This window comes from Doryrhamphus excisus, linkage group LG5 (assembly GCF_037039965.1).
Source record: "Doryrhamphus excisus strain RoL-2023G ecotype Guam linkage group LG5, RoL_Dexc_Guam_v1.1, whole genome shotgun sequence".
NCBI lineage: Eukaryota > Metazoa > Chordata > Actinopteri > Syngnathiformes > Syngnathidae > Doryrhamphus > Doryrhamphus excisus.
This window is the reverse complement of record NC_136361.1, coordinates 14,064,876-14,083,660: the sequence shown is the minus strand read 5'-3', so window position 1 is coordinate 14,083,660 and position 18,785 is coordinate 14,064,876. Positions and strand designations below refer to the sequence as shown.

Below are 18,785 nucleotides of genomic sequence, written 5' to 3'. Positions count from 1 at the left end.
ACAATTGCCTCCAGAGAGAAAATAGAACTGTGGTAACCTGTAAAGACATGCCATGTAGCGCTCTGGCAAACTGAGAAAACCATGCTGCATTGAATGCATCAGAGATGCAAGCAACAAGCAACAACATCAAAATAATGAGTGTCTCCTGTTTTACTATCTATCTATTTTTAAGTTTTGGCTGAGTTTTTAACGCTGGATACCCTTTCTGGACAGACATGTGTACCGTTACACCACCAGGGATTGCTGTTGGTCACAAAAAAAAAAATTGTGTCCCAGAGTAGATTGAATGATAACAGAGCACTGCAGTAAAATGGCGACTTGGCAGCATCCAGCGCTTGGTTGGTGTTTCACCTCAAAATGGTACCATGGGAAACTGTAATAAACATGCTGCATCACATGCAACAATTGGAACAAGGGATGCTAATAAACAACAATGGATGCGAACAGGGGCATCCTGCATTTGCATCTTGATTATCCTCACAAAAATTGATAAATTGTATCTATTTATGTAGCTATCAATCTGCATGTTTTTATCTGAGAAGAGACTGAGGGCAGCAATAAAACGCAGCACAGCAGTGGCAGCAAATATACAGCTGTGTATCCTGCCTCATCCATCAAGTCTTGGGAATATTTTTCTTTTGATTTATTGTGAACAAATATTTATTATGCTGACCTGGCGATGTCTGAGCCACGACAGCCTCAGAAGGCAGAGAGGCGCGTCCCATTCCCGCCTCATTGACAGCTGACACACGGAGGCGGTAGGTTTGACCCGCCTCAAGACTTGAAACCTGCGTGTCATAAGAAAAACATTTAATATTGGTAAAGATAATGGTTTAATTTATTTTGAACATAAGTAGAAGTTACATTGGAATACATTAAATAGTACAATTCACAGTTCTGCATTCTAAAAAGCATAATTGTTTGACTTTTGGGTAATATTTACCTACCAAATGCAACTTTACAAATAATGTTTTCCTAACTTTTGAAGAATTCCATATTACTGTACATTTACAGTACCAGACAGTGTTACTCAATGAGAAGGCATGCCAAAACTTCTGACTGGTACTTTATGGAGCCCATTATATCGAAATGGAGATAACCATCCTCCCTCTGAATGAACTCACCTTGTAATACGTGTCGGTGACTGGCTTCTCATTCAAAGCAGTCCAGCTGTCAGACTCCGGTCCACCCTGGCTAATTTCCAGGAAGTAGCCAGTGACAGGGCCCTGCCCTGTATACAGCGGAGCAGCCCACAAGAGCACCAGTGAGTCGTTTCTCACCTCCCGGACCTCCAGGTCAAAGGGACAACCTGAGAAAGACCAAACATTGAGTAACGTGTGCGTGGCATCCCTAAATAACAGCTTTCCTTAATGTACCTCGGCTGACTGCATGTCGGCGCGTGTCGCTTTATTTGCTTAATGATTTTCACGCCAGTTTGGAATTATTAATTCCATGGAGTGAAGCCTATTTGGCAGGATTAATGAGCTCTGTGTCAATAAAACAGGAACATTCTCTCTCTATTTTCAATATTAATGTCATGAGAAGATATGAGCCATGCCAGGCCTCTTTTGAGTCTATACATATATGAATGTATACAGTATGCGCATGTACTGTATATGTGTCTATGCAATAATAATGCACCGCTCATGTCTGATCCCTTGAGGGTTTTGTTTCTGTGCAGCTTTGTGTAACCATGGCAACATTCAAAGGCAGAGCATCTCACAGCGGGCCCGACTCACTAACTTAACACTCAGTATAGTGTATGAGACGCTCAGCTGATGAAAGGCATCATTAGGTCTCACTCTGCCTGTTGATGTGCTGGGAACGTGCAAAAGCAACAGGAAAACATAGAAATTCTCTTCAACCCAATCACCATGGTTATGAAATCATTTCCATATGGGATGGTAAATGGCACGGAATAACATGCCTCCAAAGTGGCATAGAAATCATAGTAGTGTTTTGCACTTTTTTGCTTTTTGGTGATGCCACTGCAGATGGAGTAGCAGTCATGGTAAGAGCCAAAATGTGACGATAACCATAGAACAGGACATTGAACTGTACTTACATAGGCACTTTAGGACGTATGGCGAAATATGGATAACTTGACATAACATAATAAAGGAACATAATTCACACTGCAACTTCAGCTCTAATACGTCCTGCAGTATTAGTATGTAATTTCAGGTTTTACTATACAGTAGATAACTTCTTTTTACACTTGTGAGTCAGTTACTACTGTGAAATAAGACATTAATACTGTAATCCCTCATTTATCACAGTTCATCATAGCTCTGCTGTACTTGACTGGATTCTTGAATTTTTCCTGCGTTATGAACCTCACCAGGCTCCGCCATGGTCCACTTCTCGCACAGGAAAGCCTCGCTGGCCTCTGATGGCTTCCCAACACCAACCATGTTGGCGGCAAACACACGGAACTGGTACCAAAGCCCACTGGTCAGCTTGGAAACCTATTAAAAACATCATACTGCTAAATGACAAACAATGGCTTGATAATAACAGTCAAGAAAATACAATTTAGTGTGACTGGCACTGGCATTACGGCTGTGTTGTGTTTGGATTTATTATTCCTGGGTTGCACAGGAGCCTCTCTCCTGACTGGAGCAGGCATTTTATAGGGCATTACTGGAGCTGCTGCTGCTGGCTGTGCTGTCACAGCGTTTTTCTCTGAGCCCTCAGACACTTCAGCTTTGGGATTCAACCTTATTGATCTGCTCATTGATCTTACTATTCGTAGCCACTTAGACTTTAAGGCTCTTATCGCCTCCCTGAGCTGCTCTTGCTTCTCCTGGAGACTAAATGATGCACTCAGAGGGAGAACCGTATCCCACAAAAAAGGTGACATTTAACTCCTGAAATTCAAATGGTTTCTGCAAGGGAAAAAATGGTTGTTTCACTTGGCATCCACTAGGAGGCATACAGGCTGCGTTTCATTATTTGACTCACTTTTCATCCCCAGTGTAATGAGCCTCTGCCCTGTTCAATAAATCATGCAGAAGTACATGCAATCCTTCACCAGGATGTTTGCAGTTGTGCATTTTTCTCAAAGAGGGGCGCTGCATGTTCTCGCCTGACGGTTGCTTTCAAGCAATGGTGTCCATACTTTTAGGGACGATTGTGGGGTCAGTTTGGTTTCACATTGAAACCAATCCTATATACATTTATTGATAAAGCCCGATTAAAAAAGGATGCTGGAGGCAATGTGATATGTCGGTATATATTATATAAAATATGTACATATATATATAATGTAAAAAGACTAAAAAAAATATATATATTGTGCTAAATACTGTAAATAAAGAGAAAGCTTTGTGTTATGACTCATATCCACATGCATTGTTTTTGTGCAATGACAATAAAGGAAGTCTATCTATCTATTTTGCTCTATTTTTCCCATTTTTGTTTAACTCCTCAGCATGCCGGCTACCTACAACTATCATGATAACTAACTAATCACTGCTGCACACTTATACACTTAATATTGCACATATTGTTGATTTTTTATTTGGTTAGCATGGATTAATTACTTATTATTTAAAAACCAATGATCTCTGAAATGTGAACTTTTAATTTGCACTCACTGGATCCCATGGAATCCAGTGGAATTGCAACAAAATACATATTGGAAGAGCAGAGGAAGGAATGTTGGTAGTCAGTAGTAGTCCAGTCAGAAAGGACAACATTGGCTTTTGTTCTTTTTCATAAACGTTATGGCCTTCATTACGTCTCCCATGAGTAAGTCAGACATTCTCTCCTTTTCCTTTCACTTAATTATTGTGTTTAATATTTGTATTAATTAATTCATGAGTGGATGAAGGAATATTTTTATTTATCTAATGTATTTACTGTCTTCATATGTCAGTGTTAATTGTATAAACACTTTCACTAAAACTCAACTTTGTTGTAGAAATCAAAACTTGTTTATAGATCAACGAACTGCTGTATTGCGATAATATTTACACCAGAATAACAAAACTTTTGGTCCAAATAATCTTTGTACCAAATGTTAATGATGTTTTATTTCCAGTGGTAGGTCATCATCAGAATCAAGACAAAACAAACACTATTGCTTTGACATCTTTAGAAATTACAACTTTTTACTCTGGAGCCTTTTCTTTTTTTTTCTATATAGTGTGGCCCGAATATTCATTTTGTTTTGACAATATTCCAAGAACCATTAAAAAGAAAATTGGACGCCCCTGCGTTAAAGCATATTATATGTAGCTAGTACAGTAGTAAAGCGTGTTCCTGTTTAAGATGCTACAAAGCAACATTCAAACAAACACAATGTGTAATGTGTCATTACAGAACACCTGTCATCTCCCTGAGAAGGACTAAATGTTCCCAACAGGTATCCATGGACACAGGCTAGTTGCCTAGTGACACGGCCCATGTCAGCATTAAGCCAATATTGTTGTTACTTTGAGATGAATTACTGTACAGTTAAAATGGCCTTTCCGAGAGACCTTTCTATTGAATCTTTGCTCTCATTCAAGTGGAAAAAAACGCATTCTTACTGTGAGAAAAAAAAAGTAGGAAAAACATGCACTCACTGTAGCTCGCCTTTCTTTGACCGCCTTCACATTGACCTCCCTCCATGTTTCGGCCCCTGCCTCCTTCTGGTCCAGGTAGTAGCCCCTCACAGGTGCTCCACCATCGTAGCGAGGCCTCCTCCAGCCCAACACCATCTCTGATCCGGTGCACAGCAGCAAAGCGATGGCGGAGGGAGCTGAGGGAACACCTGAAGCGAACAAACAGACAATAAATAAAGAAATAGGCTGTCATGATTGAGATGGTGGGTAAAGCTGTTAGGACTCGGACTGTGATATGAATCACAACAAGGAAAACATCTTGGAGAAGTTCTCGGCTTTGCAAAGGCAGTTGGATTGAGAGACCAGAATGGACCAAGTGGCCTGGTCTATTGGAATGTGGCTGCTCGAACTGAACCAAACAATATACTATTATACTATAATATACTATACTATAGGATAGGATACAATACCAATATATTATAATCTGGATTTTGTCTTACCTCCCCACGGCTAACCAAGGTCGTGTTGCGACAACAACTTCTCCCAAAAGATTGCTGCAACGGGACGCTCTGAACTTCCATTATTAATTCACGTACACCTGTTGTTTGTTTCTCCTGTCTGGGCTGTTTTAGCGCAATGACGCCATGCAAGCTGAGCGCCAAGATTGGGCACCTGACGGTGGGAACGTTCATGGGCCGCTACAGCATATCTCCCTCCCACAATACAGGCATGATGGGCTAGTCTTGTGTTTACCGTATTTTCTGGACTATAAGTCGCACAAGGCCAAAAAGGCATAATTAGGTAGAAAAAAACATACATAAGTCGCACTTGAGTATAAGTCGCATTTTTTCCGGGTAATTTATTTTACAAACTACTTGGAAGGCAAGTTCTAACAATAAAAGAATAGAGAACAGACTGAATAGGTGTAAGATATGCTAACACAATGGTGTGGTTAGCGCGCAGACCTCACAAATAGGAGACCAGGGTCCAATTCCACCCTCGGCCATCTCTGCGTGGAGTTTGCATGTTCTCACAAACTTCGTTCCCGTGAATTCGTGGGTTTTCTCCGGGTACTCCGGTTTCGTCCCACATTCCAAAAACATGCTAGGTTAATTGGCGACTCCAAATTGTCCATAGGTATGAATGTGAGTGTGAATGGTTGTTTGTCTATATGTGCCCTGTGATTGGCTGGCGACCAGTCCAGGGTGTACCCTGCCTCTCGCCCGAAGACAGCTGGGATAGGCTCCAGCACCCCCCGCAACCCTTGTGAGGAAAAAGCGGTAGAAAATGAATGAATGAATGAATAAAAAATAAACATGAACACAAAAGGTGTCCAGTGTTTATCTAACATAAACAGTTTTTTCATTTATAAGTTGCTCTGGAGTATAATTCGCAGGAAGAGCCAACCTATGAAAAAAAGTGCGGCTTATAGTCCGGAAAATACGGTATGTTGTGTAAAAAATGTGTTTACTTGTGCATTTGTATGCCAAGGTTTTTTAACTGTCCCACACTATGTTCCTTCATTAGTTTGTTTAGTTTGGAGTTTAGTTTGGAATTGCATTTTTCCCCCTCCGGTCCCCTCTCCTCTTTCCCTTTTTCCCCTCTGCTTCATCGCCCAATCATCCGGTCCTGTCCACCCCTTGTCTCACTGTATAGTATGTTGTATATGTATGAACGGAGGATTTGCTCAATTTCGTTTGTAAGTGACAAGATCAATAAAGGGCCATCTCCTTTCAACTTAAAGTCTATTCTACTAAAGTTCAGTGTACTTCCAAGCATGCACTGGATCATTGGCAGGAGCGAATGGTCTGTGTCAATCTGACACTGCGGCCCTTTAGCAGGCGCATCATGGTCGTCTGTCAAGAAGGTTATTTAATGGCTGACAGCCTGCAGCTTGGAGTCTTCTATCGTCCAACTCTTTCATTTTAAGTTGGTGAGCTAATATGCACTCAGCTGTTATGTTTGAGGTTAGAATGTGAATGTTGGTTAGATTTGATTTTATAAAAAGTACAAAAATGATTAAACCAATACATTTTGGTGCAGATTTAGTCAAAAGTGCATATTGAGGACTTTATTTTGGTCCATTACAGTCTTGCTTAGCTTCGAGGCAAGCAGACGAAATTGTCTCACTTTGTAATACGCATTATTACCACCTACAGTGGAGGTGAATATTACTGCCTGATGTTCCAAGCAAACAAGTGGTCTTGTAAATATAATAGCACGGCTAATGTCACTGACTCTTGGTTTGAGAGATGAATGAACAAAACAACAAATAAGCAGGGCAAAACTTCAGAGTGCAAATAAATATTTGATTCCAACAGTAAAAGTGCTCTTACAAATGGCGGCTTTCACAACGATGGGGAGAGATTCCTCAGAGTAGTCGCTGTTTCCTGCTCGACTCACTGACTTCACCCTGAACACATATTCCTTACGAGTCTGAAGGCCGTGGACTGTAAAGCTGAAGAACAGGACATGTAATGCTGTGGTAGCTAGCCTCATTTATACAGTGAAGGTGTCTTTCATCACCTGGTGTCAGTAACAGGTTTGTTGTTGACAATCTTCCAGTCCCCTTGTCCAGTTTCACTGTAGTACAAGTAATACCCCAGGATGCCCTCTTTGTCTTTGGGCTCCTGCCACTCCAGCAACACAGAGGTGTCTGTGTCTCTGAAGACCATGAGGGATGAAGGTGGAGAAGGAACACCTGCGAAAAGGCACTAAACACTTTAGTCAAAAATAACAAACCAAATTCAGTTTGGTCACCACGTACCTTTTGGTTTCCCCAAGCAGATCAAGTCACTCGGATCGGAGGGGTCACTTACGCCGTATTTGTTGATGGCTCGCACCCTGAAGCGGTACTGCGTTCCTTTAACCAGGTCAAAGACAGGGAACCTGGGAGAGTTGACCACCATGTCCAGACTTGCCAGCTCCCAGGTGTTCTTCCCTTCCTGTGACTAAAACAGAAGCAGGAGAAGTCATAAATGGTCAATGCAAAGTGACACAATGACTCAAAATGGGATGATGTTACATTGAAAATTAATGACTGTAATTCCACACATATTCATTCATTCATTCATTTTATACCGCTTATCCTCACAAGGGGGTGCTGGAGCCTATCCCAGCTGTCTTCGGGCCAGAGGTGGGGTACACCCTGGACTGGTGGCCAGCCAATCACAGGGCACATATAGACAAACAACCATTCACACTCACATTCATACCTATGGACAATTTGGAGTCGCCAATAAACCTAGCATGTTTTTGGAATGTGGGAGGAAACCGGAGTACCCGGAGAAAACCCACGCATGCACGGGAGAACATGCAAACTCCACACAGAGATGGCCGAGGGTGGAATTGAACCCTGGTCTACTAGCTGGAGGTCTGCGCGCTAACCACTCGCCTGCCGTGCCACCCAATTCCACACATATAGTTTAAAAAATATGTAACTTAATGATGACATTAACCCCTGCTTCTATGTCCTGCTATGTGCATCCTCGGCGCCGTTGCCACATCACCACAAAACCAAAACGTAACATTTTCAAGCATAAAAATAGCTAAATGAAGTAAAATACAAATACATTTCCATCAAAAGTGCACTATGTTGGCCAAAATTAGCCTAGATGCTGGAATTCAGAAAGTTTGAACACTGCCTTTTTGTGTGTTTTTAATCCTAATGAGGCGTGGCTGTCCATTCCACAGTGTGTGTCTCCAAGATACGCAAGTCTGTACACTAACACATTTTATATATACTCTGTAACGCTGCACTTGTTCAATGTAATACAGTAGATGCCACGATAGAAAAACACACAACGTAACATCAAGCAGTGGGACTGGACGACACAAACGTTAGCAATGCTAGCAGAGCTAGCTACAGTATGCTAGCTACAGTGCTATTATTACACTCACATTTTAACAGCAATATCAATCCGATCCGGAAGAAGAGGCTGGACTGACACGCCCATCTAAGGAAGTCTGTGACATCACAAAGGGGCAGTTTAACCACACCTTTTGAAACCGAGCGTTTTGAGCCATCCTAAACTTCTTTCAGAGCTTACTTCCAAATGTGCAAACGTCATTAGATGAAACTTTGGCATCGGTTAACATGAGAATACAACATTCTAACTACATTTATAGGTCAGAAAAGTGGAAAAAGCATAACAGGGTCCCCATTGTGTCCAACCTCTGTGTCACGGTCGGGCTTCATTGCTTTACGGTTTGACCCCAGGATGCACAGAGCAGGACCAAATGCAGGTAAATAATATTTATTCTGCAGAAGAAAGCAGCAGAAGAAAAAGCAACTCAGGTAGCAGACGGACAAACGACAATGATCCCACACAGGGAGAAGCACACACCTGAACTAAATACACACAGAAATTAGGGACAGGTGTGGGTGACTATGGCAACCAAGGAAGACAGGGCAAAACAGGAAGTTAAATACAAAATAAGAGTCCAGAACGGAAACCAAAGCCCAGACAGGAAACTCAAACTCAAACTGTCACTTGGGAACCCACACAGGGCGTGACACTCTGGTCAGGCCTTGCTTATGCAACTCAACAATTTGAGAGCTTTTTCACATTTAATAATTAGTAATTGAGATCAGAATACCTGACAGAAAATGATATTGAACCTACATTTTTGCCAGTATTTTGGCTTTGCTCTTGAAATTTAAAAAAAAAGCAAATTGATGCAATTTTTCAACTGGTTTTCACATTTTTAATCAAGAGTGTTTTACTGTTACAAGATCATTAAAAAGTCGCTTTTGCATACTAGAAAACACGACTGTACAGTGTCAAGTCGTTGTCTTTGCAGTGTAAACCCGGCAATCGTTAGCTTTCGCGATTAATTCATGCGGTGCGAGTAAAAATGCACTTTTAAAATTGCACAATGTATGCCCAGCTGTGCAATCAATGCAACGGCTCGAGGCTACAGGCTCGAGGAAGCAGCCAGAGAAGAGGGACTGTCAAAGACATCAGTGATTCCACAGAGCTCGCTCAAGGCCGAGGAGGGTGGGGGGTATATTTGAATGTGGCCTTCATTCAACAAGCAGACGTGGAGTAGCAAACTTTTGTATTTCATATATGCCTTTGACAGCACTGACAGTTTTATTACCTCGATAACGAATAACAGGCCAATAAAAATTATATTTCCTGCGGCACTTTCCTGATAGAGCTAGAAGATGTTGTGCGTCTGGGCTGATATTGAAGAGCCCGGGGGGGCTTTATTGCTGCGCAAGGTGGTGGAATTCTTATTTGATCATCAGTTGAACTTTGAAGATTCTCTCGGATAAAGGAATAAAAAGCAACGCATTTTTCGCTACATTCATGAGGATGCGATGGAGCTTTGGCCTTAAAATGCACTCAACCTTGAAATCACAGATGTGCATCCCTCTGTGTGTGTGTGTGTGTGTGTGTGTGTGTGCTTTTCTCCACCTGTCTCTTCAGATTAGCGCTGTGGTCAGGAGTCTGCTTTTAATTTGCCACATGTTCCAGCACCGGGCGGCACAGAATCAACTAATGTGTGATGATGAAACAACATTGATCCTTGTGCTCAGCAGATGCGGGAAGGATTGCTAATTAAGACATTTGGATTGCTGAATTTGGGGATACACTCACTGCCCACAACATTAGGTACACCTGCATAATCGAAAGCTGCATGAAAAATGTGGCCTTTCCAAAGATAATACGGCACAGTTTTGGACAGTGTTTGAGACATATATAAGATAAGATAATATATGCCTTTATTCGTCCCTCAGTGGGGAAATTTGCATTGCACAGCAGCAAGAGTACAGAATCAGTATGTGTATGTGTATTATTGTGTAGTATGCAGTGCATCAGGCTGAGAGCTGTCTTTTATATGTAGTACTTATTAAGTAACTAGGAGAAAATACAATAAAAAATACAACAACAAATACACACACGCCTGGCTGCTGGCCGTGGTGGGAACCCTTTTCCCTTTCTGCCACTGGTCTATGTGCGTAAACAATGTGTTTTACTTGTATGCCAAATTGTGTGTCGAGGTTTTTTAACAGTTCCACACAGTACTTCTTCATTTTAGGAGGTTAGTTTGGAATCGTTATTTATTTTCCTTCCCCTCTCCTAGTGTTGTTCCCCTTTTTCCCTCTCGTTCAACACCCAATCATCCTGTCACCCCTTGTCTCACTGCATAGTATGTTGTATATGTATGGACGGATGATTGCACAATTTCGCTTGTACTTCTGTATAAGTGAAAAGAATAAAGGCTTGTTCATTCATTCAAAAGTAAACACAATAAAAAATAAATCCTTCCTTTATCCCGGTTAATTAGTTCCAGACTTGACCGTGATAAATGAAGTAGGATTCCATATTTATAAATGGAATATAGAAAAACATCAACTCTAAACATCAAATAATAAATGATATAGGAAGTGACCTTGGGGGTTCAGAGTTGAGTTTTAGCCCAGCGTGGGTTATGGCTACAACTGTAGCTTGTTAGCACTGCTGACAACTAGTGGCCAGTGTAGAATACTACATATCATCACAGCATCCTTGAATGCGTCATGCAATGCATTTAGCCATTTTTATGCATGAAAATGCTTAGTTTTGACAAAAAAGTACATAGAATTTACCAAATTAGGCACATTTTTCAAAAAATTAGAACATAGCCACAAAACAATATGATTTACTAATTGATAATATTTTTGATGAACAACGACAGAGTGAAGCCGTGAAATTCAAAGCACAAAGTGGCGAGGGATTACTGTATAATACAACCACTAGCTGTGAATGTGACACAGGATATGCGAAGCACCTGTCACACTAAATACCTACCTGCTCCACATAGAAGGTGAGCGGCTCCTTCCCTCGAGGTTCCGGCTCGGTCCAGCTAAGCACCACATACGTGTCACTCACCTCGCAGGCGTGAACATCGGTGGGGGGGAAGGGAGTGCGGATATGACCTACAGAGGGACGGAGGGTGAGGATGGCAAAAGAAGATGTCAGAATGGCCTCTCCTATTGGCGCAGTGTATTTTATATTCAATACAGAGCAGGCATTAAATCAGTGTCAAATCAAATTAGGAATGTGCCCTTGACGTTTCTTAATATTTTATTAGCCTCTGAAGAATCATTCTGCAGCCAAACATGCATGATGCATGTATTCACCTTCACACGTGCATGTAGAAGAGACTAAAACAGTGGAAGCAGAATGCACCAACACCTTCTCACGAGCTACAGTTTTAAATTGTTCCACAAAGCCCGCAGCGATTCTGTGCATTTACCGGAGGGGGGGCTGTTCATTCTATTCACTCCTTAAAAAATGGATCAGACTTTCATTGCCTCGGTCACGCAATTACTGCAGCGTATTGCTTAAATATGATATGAAGACATATTAGGCGCCACCAGCATCACAGCCTTTGGGTAAATTCCATTCAAACACACAATTCTCACCTTCCAGTTCATCTTTTGTGATGACGATGGTCTTTCCTCTGTGCACTTTAACCACTAAAGAGATATAGACAAGATATAAGTCAATTGAAGTTACATAATCATTCGCAATAACAGCATTTGCAGGGATTGAGGCCACAAAAATAGACACAAATGGGTGAGAAGGAGCAACACGGATGGATGGAGAGCCAGGCCCACCTTATGCCTGTCCTTCATCTGTGATAAATGATGCATAGCGTTTGACCAGGGCCCATCTGCCCACTGTGTTAAATATACATACACAGCACACACATTGGCTAAATATCGGCCCTCCAGGCTGTGGTCTTGCAATATACACTAAGGATGCTTTTAGGCATATCGATCTCTTACTCTGGTCCAAATCAGTCAATTGGTCTGTTTTCCACGTGATTTGCTTTTTCTGTAAAAAAAAAAAAATTAAAGCTGTAAAAATGTAATATTTAAGATTCCAAGAACTTCCCAAAATTTGTGTTGTGACTCAAAATGTGTCCTTGCTCAGGTTTTAGTGGGTCACCGACTATCTCTGGTTAAATACTGCAAGCTTTTATTATTATACGTTTGGGTCTTGTGGAGGAACCAAATTTAAACGTCTTGAGCAAACCTGCTGAATCAAGTCAACAATTTCATCTGTATAAATGCTATGTGTAATTAGCCTACCATTATGAAATTAGTATTTATTAGGAGTCACAACACATTGAGTTCATAAGATGAGACAATACACAAAATTGGGCATATGGGAACAAGCCCAGATGAGATTTTACCATTTATTTTTAGAAATGTATGACTGGACAAACAAATGTATTATTTTAGTCACAAAGCAATGTAGATGCGTTTGGAAATGTTTCACAGATGGCCCCTGGGCCACATTTTGGACACCAATTTGTGCCCCACCCCGCTTTTACTCATGTTTTAACTGTGTATTAACCAATGAATGTTGCATTTTGGTGTGTCTTCTATTCTGTTTACTTGCTTTATTCAACTTTCCTCTTCTGTAAAGTGTCTTTGAGTATTTTGAAAAGCACTATACAAATAAAATGTATTATTATTATTATTATTTGTGTTTTGTGTCTAAGCTCTGCCTTCTTGGTTTTGTAGCTGGTCAGTGGTTGCATTGTGGAGGAGTTCACACGGCTTTCAGACTGACATCACACTGGAATTGTGCACACTATGATTGGAGGGGAATCTCCACTCAATCTTGCCTGTGTGGCGGATCACTTGTAGTTATAGTTACTGAACAAATGCAAGGTGCAAGAAATACATCCTGACTTTCACTTTTAATGAACACCCCGACTTGGTAAAAAATAGCGACCATGTTGCTAAACTGTCAACACGGATCTCTTTTATGTATGTGGTGAGTTATGAAGTAAGAAATTTAACCAGCAGGGATCGAACCACTTGTGATTAAGGGTGTTTTGATCTGACAAATTTTCAAGTATCTTTGATCAAATTTAGACTTCTGTTTGGACATTACACAATACCAAATGCCACTGCTGCTCTACTCGATTTGAAGACGTATCCACACCATTCCGTCAATATATTTACAATATATATACTTGTAACTGAGTCGGTACTGTGTTACCCATGGTCCTAGAATGTTCCAGGGGGTCCTCAGTGACAACAGGTTCAGTAGCCTTAGATGGGCGGCCAACACCAGCCTGGTTGACAGCCCGGACTCTAAACTTGTATTTTGTTCCTTCTTTCAGCCCAAACACTGGATAATGGCACATTTTCTGAAGGTGCACATTGCAGCGAACCCACTGGCCCTGACTGAGGTCACATCTAAAAACATAAGACAAACAGAAAAATGGATAAAGCAGGGGTGTGAGAACATTCTTTCACACATGGACAAAGACAAGCCTCCACGAGTTTTACTTTGCAAACAAACAGTGACGTCAGCAAGCCTGCACAACACATCCAAAGCAGTAAATATCCCATTAAGACCCATAATAACCTGCAGCGTGTCTCCAAACACATTAAAAACTTACTTTCCAAGATAAATGTGGGTGACTCAGATAAGAAAACTTCAACAATCTGTGGCCGCATTGTGGAAAACAAAGAGGGATGAGAGGAGTTAGCAAACGATAAGGCTGTTGCTAGGGAACTGGCTGCTATACAGTACAATGTTGTCTTTCCTCACACACCGGTTATGCTAAATAATGGACTCCAATTAAGATATGCAAGAACACAAATAGGCACAAACATACACATAATTTTACACAGATAAGTTAATATTAGACCAAAGACATGTTTGAGCGTACAGTATGATTGATTTTTGTACGATACTGCACATGTGGACTCTGCTCTCCAACACGGAGTCTTTGATTCCAGGAAGCAGAGGGCTAATAATTATCAGGCTAACCATTTATCTCATGAGGAATATCACACCTGCTGGCCTGCACCGACAATTTCAGCTAATCTACCGATAATCAATTTCCTCTTCTGGAGCAGGTGGGGTGAAATTATATTTTGCATTAGAATATTTCTTTTGTTAACTTGTGGCATATAGGAACCACTTGAAATATACCCGAAATCTCAGTATCTCAGAAAAGTGAGTTTACCCCCCACATTCTTAAGTCTTTTCACAGTATAGTAACACAGGAAGTAAACTTGGATATACTTTAGAGTAGTCAATGTACAGCAGTATAGACAGGTAATGGATCAACACAGCTATTATTGTCGAAATAGCTGGTAACATAAGCGAGTAGAAAGGATCTCGACAGTATGTCTTCCCTACAGTGAAGCATGGTGGTGATAGCGTCACCATCTCAGGCTGCACGATTGCTGCTTTTCTACTTTTCTACTTCAATACGATACCCATTTGCATCCTTGAGTATCGTTCAATGCCGACATACTTTTGACTTTATGAGTCAAATAGAGAACAACAACAATAGAGAACAACAATAGATTATGTCATTATATGGTCATATCACCTCGTACTTCGGTATGTGACAAAAATAAAATAAAAAAATACTTAAACTATATTAGGAAAGCAGGAAGTGAACAAATGTAATAGTTACTGATTGTAAAAGTACCAGATGGAGGGGTAGGATTTAATTAGCTTTGCTTCTTCCTACACCTTTTGGACATATGGAACTGGGAACTGATTATGTGATGCACTCAATTGTAATCTGATGCATGTTCAAATTACCATAATCAGGAAAAGTAGCTATGACGCTTTGTAGATGTTTCAGTGTGGGTTTGTTTTGTGTGGCGCTGTTTTGGATGTGTGATGGGGATGGTAGCGGTGTTGATGTGATCACATGGGATCTGCATGCAATATCTGGTGCTACTGAATAAAGAGGAGTCTGGAATGGACTGCCTATGTAGGGGGTGCTTATATCAGAAATTTTAGATGGAGGCCAATATAATCCAATACTCTTTTTTTTCCCGCTGATAACGAATTAGGCTATATTATGAATCATGATCGGTGAACACTCACTAACAGATTTTGTAACAATATTTGAGAGAAATTGGACTTTTATTAAAGAAAAATTGGACCAGAGTTGTGTTTATATTTTTGTTGAGTGACAACAAGAAGACGGGGCCTTGCTGAAGAAGCTGAAGGCGATGGAGTTATCAAAAATCTTTCCTCTACACATGAACCAAGATGAGCACCTGTGGGGCATGCTCAAGCATAAGAGAGGAAGGTAGAGGAGCGCAAGGAGTAACAACCTGTGCAGCTCTGGTCCAAGAGAATTAAGGCAGTGATCGATTCCAGTGGTGCTCACACTTCATATTGACGTAATTTGGAAATGTTAATTGTGAGTTGTAGTCACATTTCGGCATTAATGGCTGCGTTTCAGTAGACAGTCAAGCTGTACTCTACTCTGAAGTAGTACTGTATTTTGTCCCGAGAGAAGACGCAATACAAAGATTGATGACAGGGGTGTACTCACTGTAAAAATTTAATTAGAACATGCTGTTAGAACACAACACCTCTCAATGTAATAGCCTTCCACAGGTGACGCTCCATCGGCACTGGGCGGCTGCCAGGTGAGGAAGACGTAGTCTTTGTTGATGTCTGCTACCTGAACCAACAGGGGAGACCCAGGACCTCCAAACACTGCGGCTGATGAGTCTGAGAATGGATGGGTGTGACAAAAGCTGAATTAAGAGTGTGTCATTGCTGATAAGATGATGATACTTTCACTCAAGATAATATCAGTGTGGCAATGGAGTGGAGGTGTGACCTTGTTATGTTACTAACTATATTAAAAAGAAGATTATGCTTTTATTATGCTTTTCCACTTTTCTGACCTTTGAATGTGGTTAGAATTTTGTATTCTCGTGTTAAACAATACCAAAGTTTCAGATAATGAGGTTTGTGCATTTGGAAGTGAGCCCTGAAAGAAGTTTGGGATGGCACAACATGCTTGGTTTCAGAAGGCGTGGTAAAACTGCCCCTTTGTGATGTCACAGAGGAGTGGACGTCCATATAAGGGCGTGGCTGTAAGCCAGATAAACTCTCTGCCCTCCCCCAACCTCTGCTTTCCCCACTCTTCCCCCGAGCTCTCCTTCTCCGTTAATGTTGCTAGCAATGACTCGTAAGGGAAAGCCACATTTTTTTCCGATTCCTAAATATGCCACCATCAGGTAAAAGTGGTTGTAGTTCCTGATTCCGTACCAGCAAAAGAAATGCATTTTAATCTGTCAACGGCATTTGACACTGGACTGTTTTGTGAACATGGGCCAGTATGCAGCTGGACTAGCTGACAAACTTGCTGTTACTTGGTCATCTCGAAGAGCTATTTACAGTTGACAAACATCTTTTCTAACCTCTTTTCTTGAGAAACTTCAGACTGTCCAGTCTACTTTCGGATTGGATTCGGGATGCAACAAGTATGGCTGTCTGATAAATGCACACATTTTAAAAAGATACATTGCACTATATTGTCAACGTTTATACCGTTTATTCGCAACTGCATTGTAGTGGCAAAAACCAGAAGTTCTTCTAAGCACTCGGGAATGTGACTGTGGGTGGAATATATTACAAAATAAATAAATAAATAAAATAAAACGTTTTCGTGGGAAGCACGGACTCTAAATCAATACAGATGAGTAGGTGCAGATTCTGGAAGAACTAGAAAGATTTCTGTGCTGGTTATTGTGTGTAGCTGCACTATAGAAGTCCACAACTAAATAAAAAGGGACCAAAAATGAGCATAATAGGTCCTCTTTAACACAGCTGGACTGGTTTTTATATAGTGCTTTTCAAGGCACCCAAAGCACTTCACAATGAAGTGAACCCATTTGTCATTCACTCCTCAGTCACACACTGGTGGTAGTAGTCTACATATGTATCCACAGCTGTCTGATGGCCTACGTCCTCTACGACCACCACCAAACATTCATTCAGATTCATAGACCAGTGTGGGCAGCACTGGATACAAAGTGGGAGAAGTGCCTTGCCCAGGAACACAACAACAGTAGTGAGAAATTATGCAAAGCAGATTGAAGTGATGGAATCTGGCATGCTCCACAACCTTTTCCCGAGGCTAGCAAGGATATTTTGGTCCCTCCAGTATAAAGACAAAATCCAACATGTCTTCTTTCTGCTTTGAATTTGCATCCTCGCCATCTTTTCTTTCCTCCGGCTCCTATGTTTGTTTTTGGTCTCTTGAACCTGCTATTTGTGATGCAAATGCAACTGCTGAATGGAAGGCACTCTCGTTCAGATTGACTAATTAGTACCTCCAGCTCTTGCAAAGAACAAGCTCAGTAACAAGGGAGATGAGCCAAGGCGCATTTTCAAGGTCTGAGGCATCATCGGGGAGTCGTTCCTCGCCTTTGTCACCCGTCAGTAATATTGTCGAAGGCACAAGGCGGTTCTCAGTAAGAAAAGAGTCCTGGTGTGAATGCTGTTATGACTTGGCGCTGTATAAATAGACTGGATAATTCGCGTGAGGCTGTTCGTGGCTGTGAAAAATACATAGTTTCACTGGAGAAAGTTAACAAGCCTACTGCCGTAGTGCTGCCTGATTGATGGTGCAATTTCCCAATTTGAATCAGTGAGCTGGCAGGAAATTAAAGCAAAAAACCCCAGCTCTTGACGAAAAACAAACTTTTCGACGCACAGTTGAAACTCTATTTGCAAGAGACGTGCATGCAAATGACAATTCCGTACAAGTACCCTGATATTTTGGTATGCAAAACACATCTTTTAGAATGCAGTGCGGTAGGTAGAAACCATGCCACATCAGAGAGTGATGTGATGTGGCAGCTATTTGGCCTGCTTGGAGAGAACAGAACAACGTGTACAATATGGCCACCTGCACCTTTATAGCAGTTTTAGGATCACATTTGTGAGCAATGCCACCGGAAGTAATTTGCTTGATGAATACGAACGGACAACCGCAACAAAATGTCACATTCAAGGCTTTTTCTTGGAATTGCATTGTTTCCACTGCTTTCAATGCGCCAAGTGATACGATGGCAGAGAAAATACCTGCAAGCTATTTCTGAGGTCTGATTTTTTTGAGTAGGCTTTTTTGTGACGCAAATGTGTTATGCTTTTGAACGCATATTGTTTTGAGAAGCCATACTCTTTACTTAACTGTCCCCAGCAAGTAGCTGGAACTACTTTCCTCAGCACCGGAATCCGACCAGAACTCGGCTCAGGACACGAAGAGGGGAGCGAGTTGACGGACTTCACTGCTTATGGGGTGTCATATAACTTCATGTCAAAAAAATCAGTACTAACCCTGTAACTGAAAAAAAAAATAATAAATGCACCAGGCTTTAGTTTAAGATGTGTAGCAAAGCCCCCTTTTTTTGGTTTTGTTTTGGGGTTTTTTAAACCAAGC

The 18,785-nt window shown here is 41.2% G+C and overlaps 1 protein-coding gene across 4 annotated transcripts in view; it reads right to left on the bottom strand.

The window, feature by feature from the left end:
* The window catches only part of myom3 (myomesin 3), a 54,417-nt gene that overhangs the window by 17,170 nt on the left and 18,462 nt on the right, over positions 1-18,785 (bottom strand). For all 4 annotated transcript variants that reach the window (XM_078790763.1, XM_078790764.1, XM_078790762.1 and 1 more), the window contains 11 exons: positions 15,919-16,060; positions 13,562-13,761; positions 11,968-12,021; positions 11,351-11,478; positions 7,318-7,501; positions 7,077-7,251; positions 6,887-7,008; positions 4,572-4,759; positions 2,342-2,468; positions 1,125-1,309; positions 674-788 (listed from right to left, as the gene is read on the bottom strand). In XM_078790763.1, the coding sequence (XP_078646889.1) occupies positions 674-788; positions 1,125-1,309; positions 2,342-2,468; positions 4,572-4,759; positions 6,887-7,008; positions 7,077-7,251; positions 7,318-7,501; positions 11,351-11,478; positions 11,968-12,021; positions 13,562-13,761; positions 15,919-16,060 (1,620 nt within the window). The remainder of the gene's footprint in view (positions 1-673; positions 789-1,124; positions 1,310-2,341; positions 2,469-4,571; positions 4,760-6,886; positions 7,009-7,076; positions 7,252-7,317; positions 7,502-11,350; positions 11,479-11,967; positions 12,022-13,561; positions 13,762-15,918; positions 16,061-18,785) is intronic.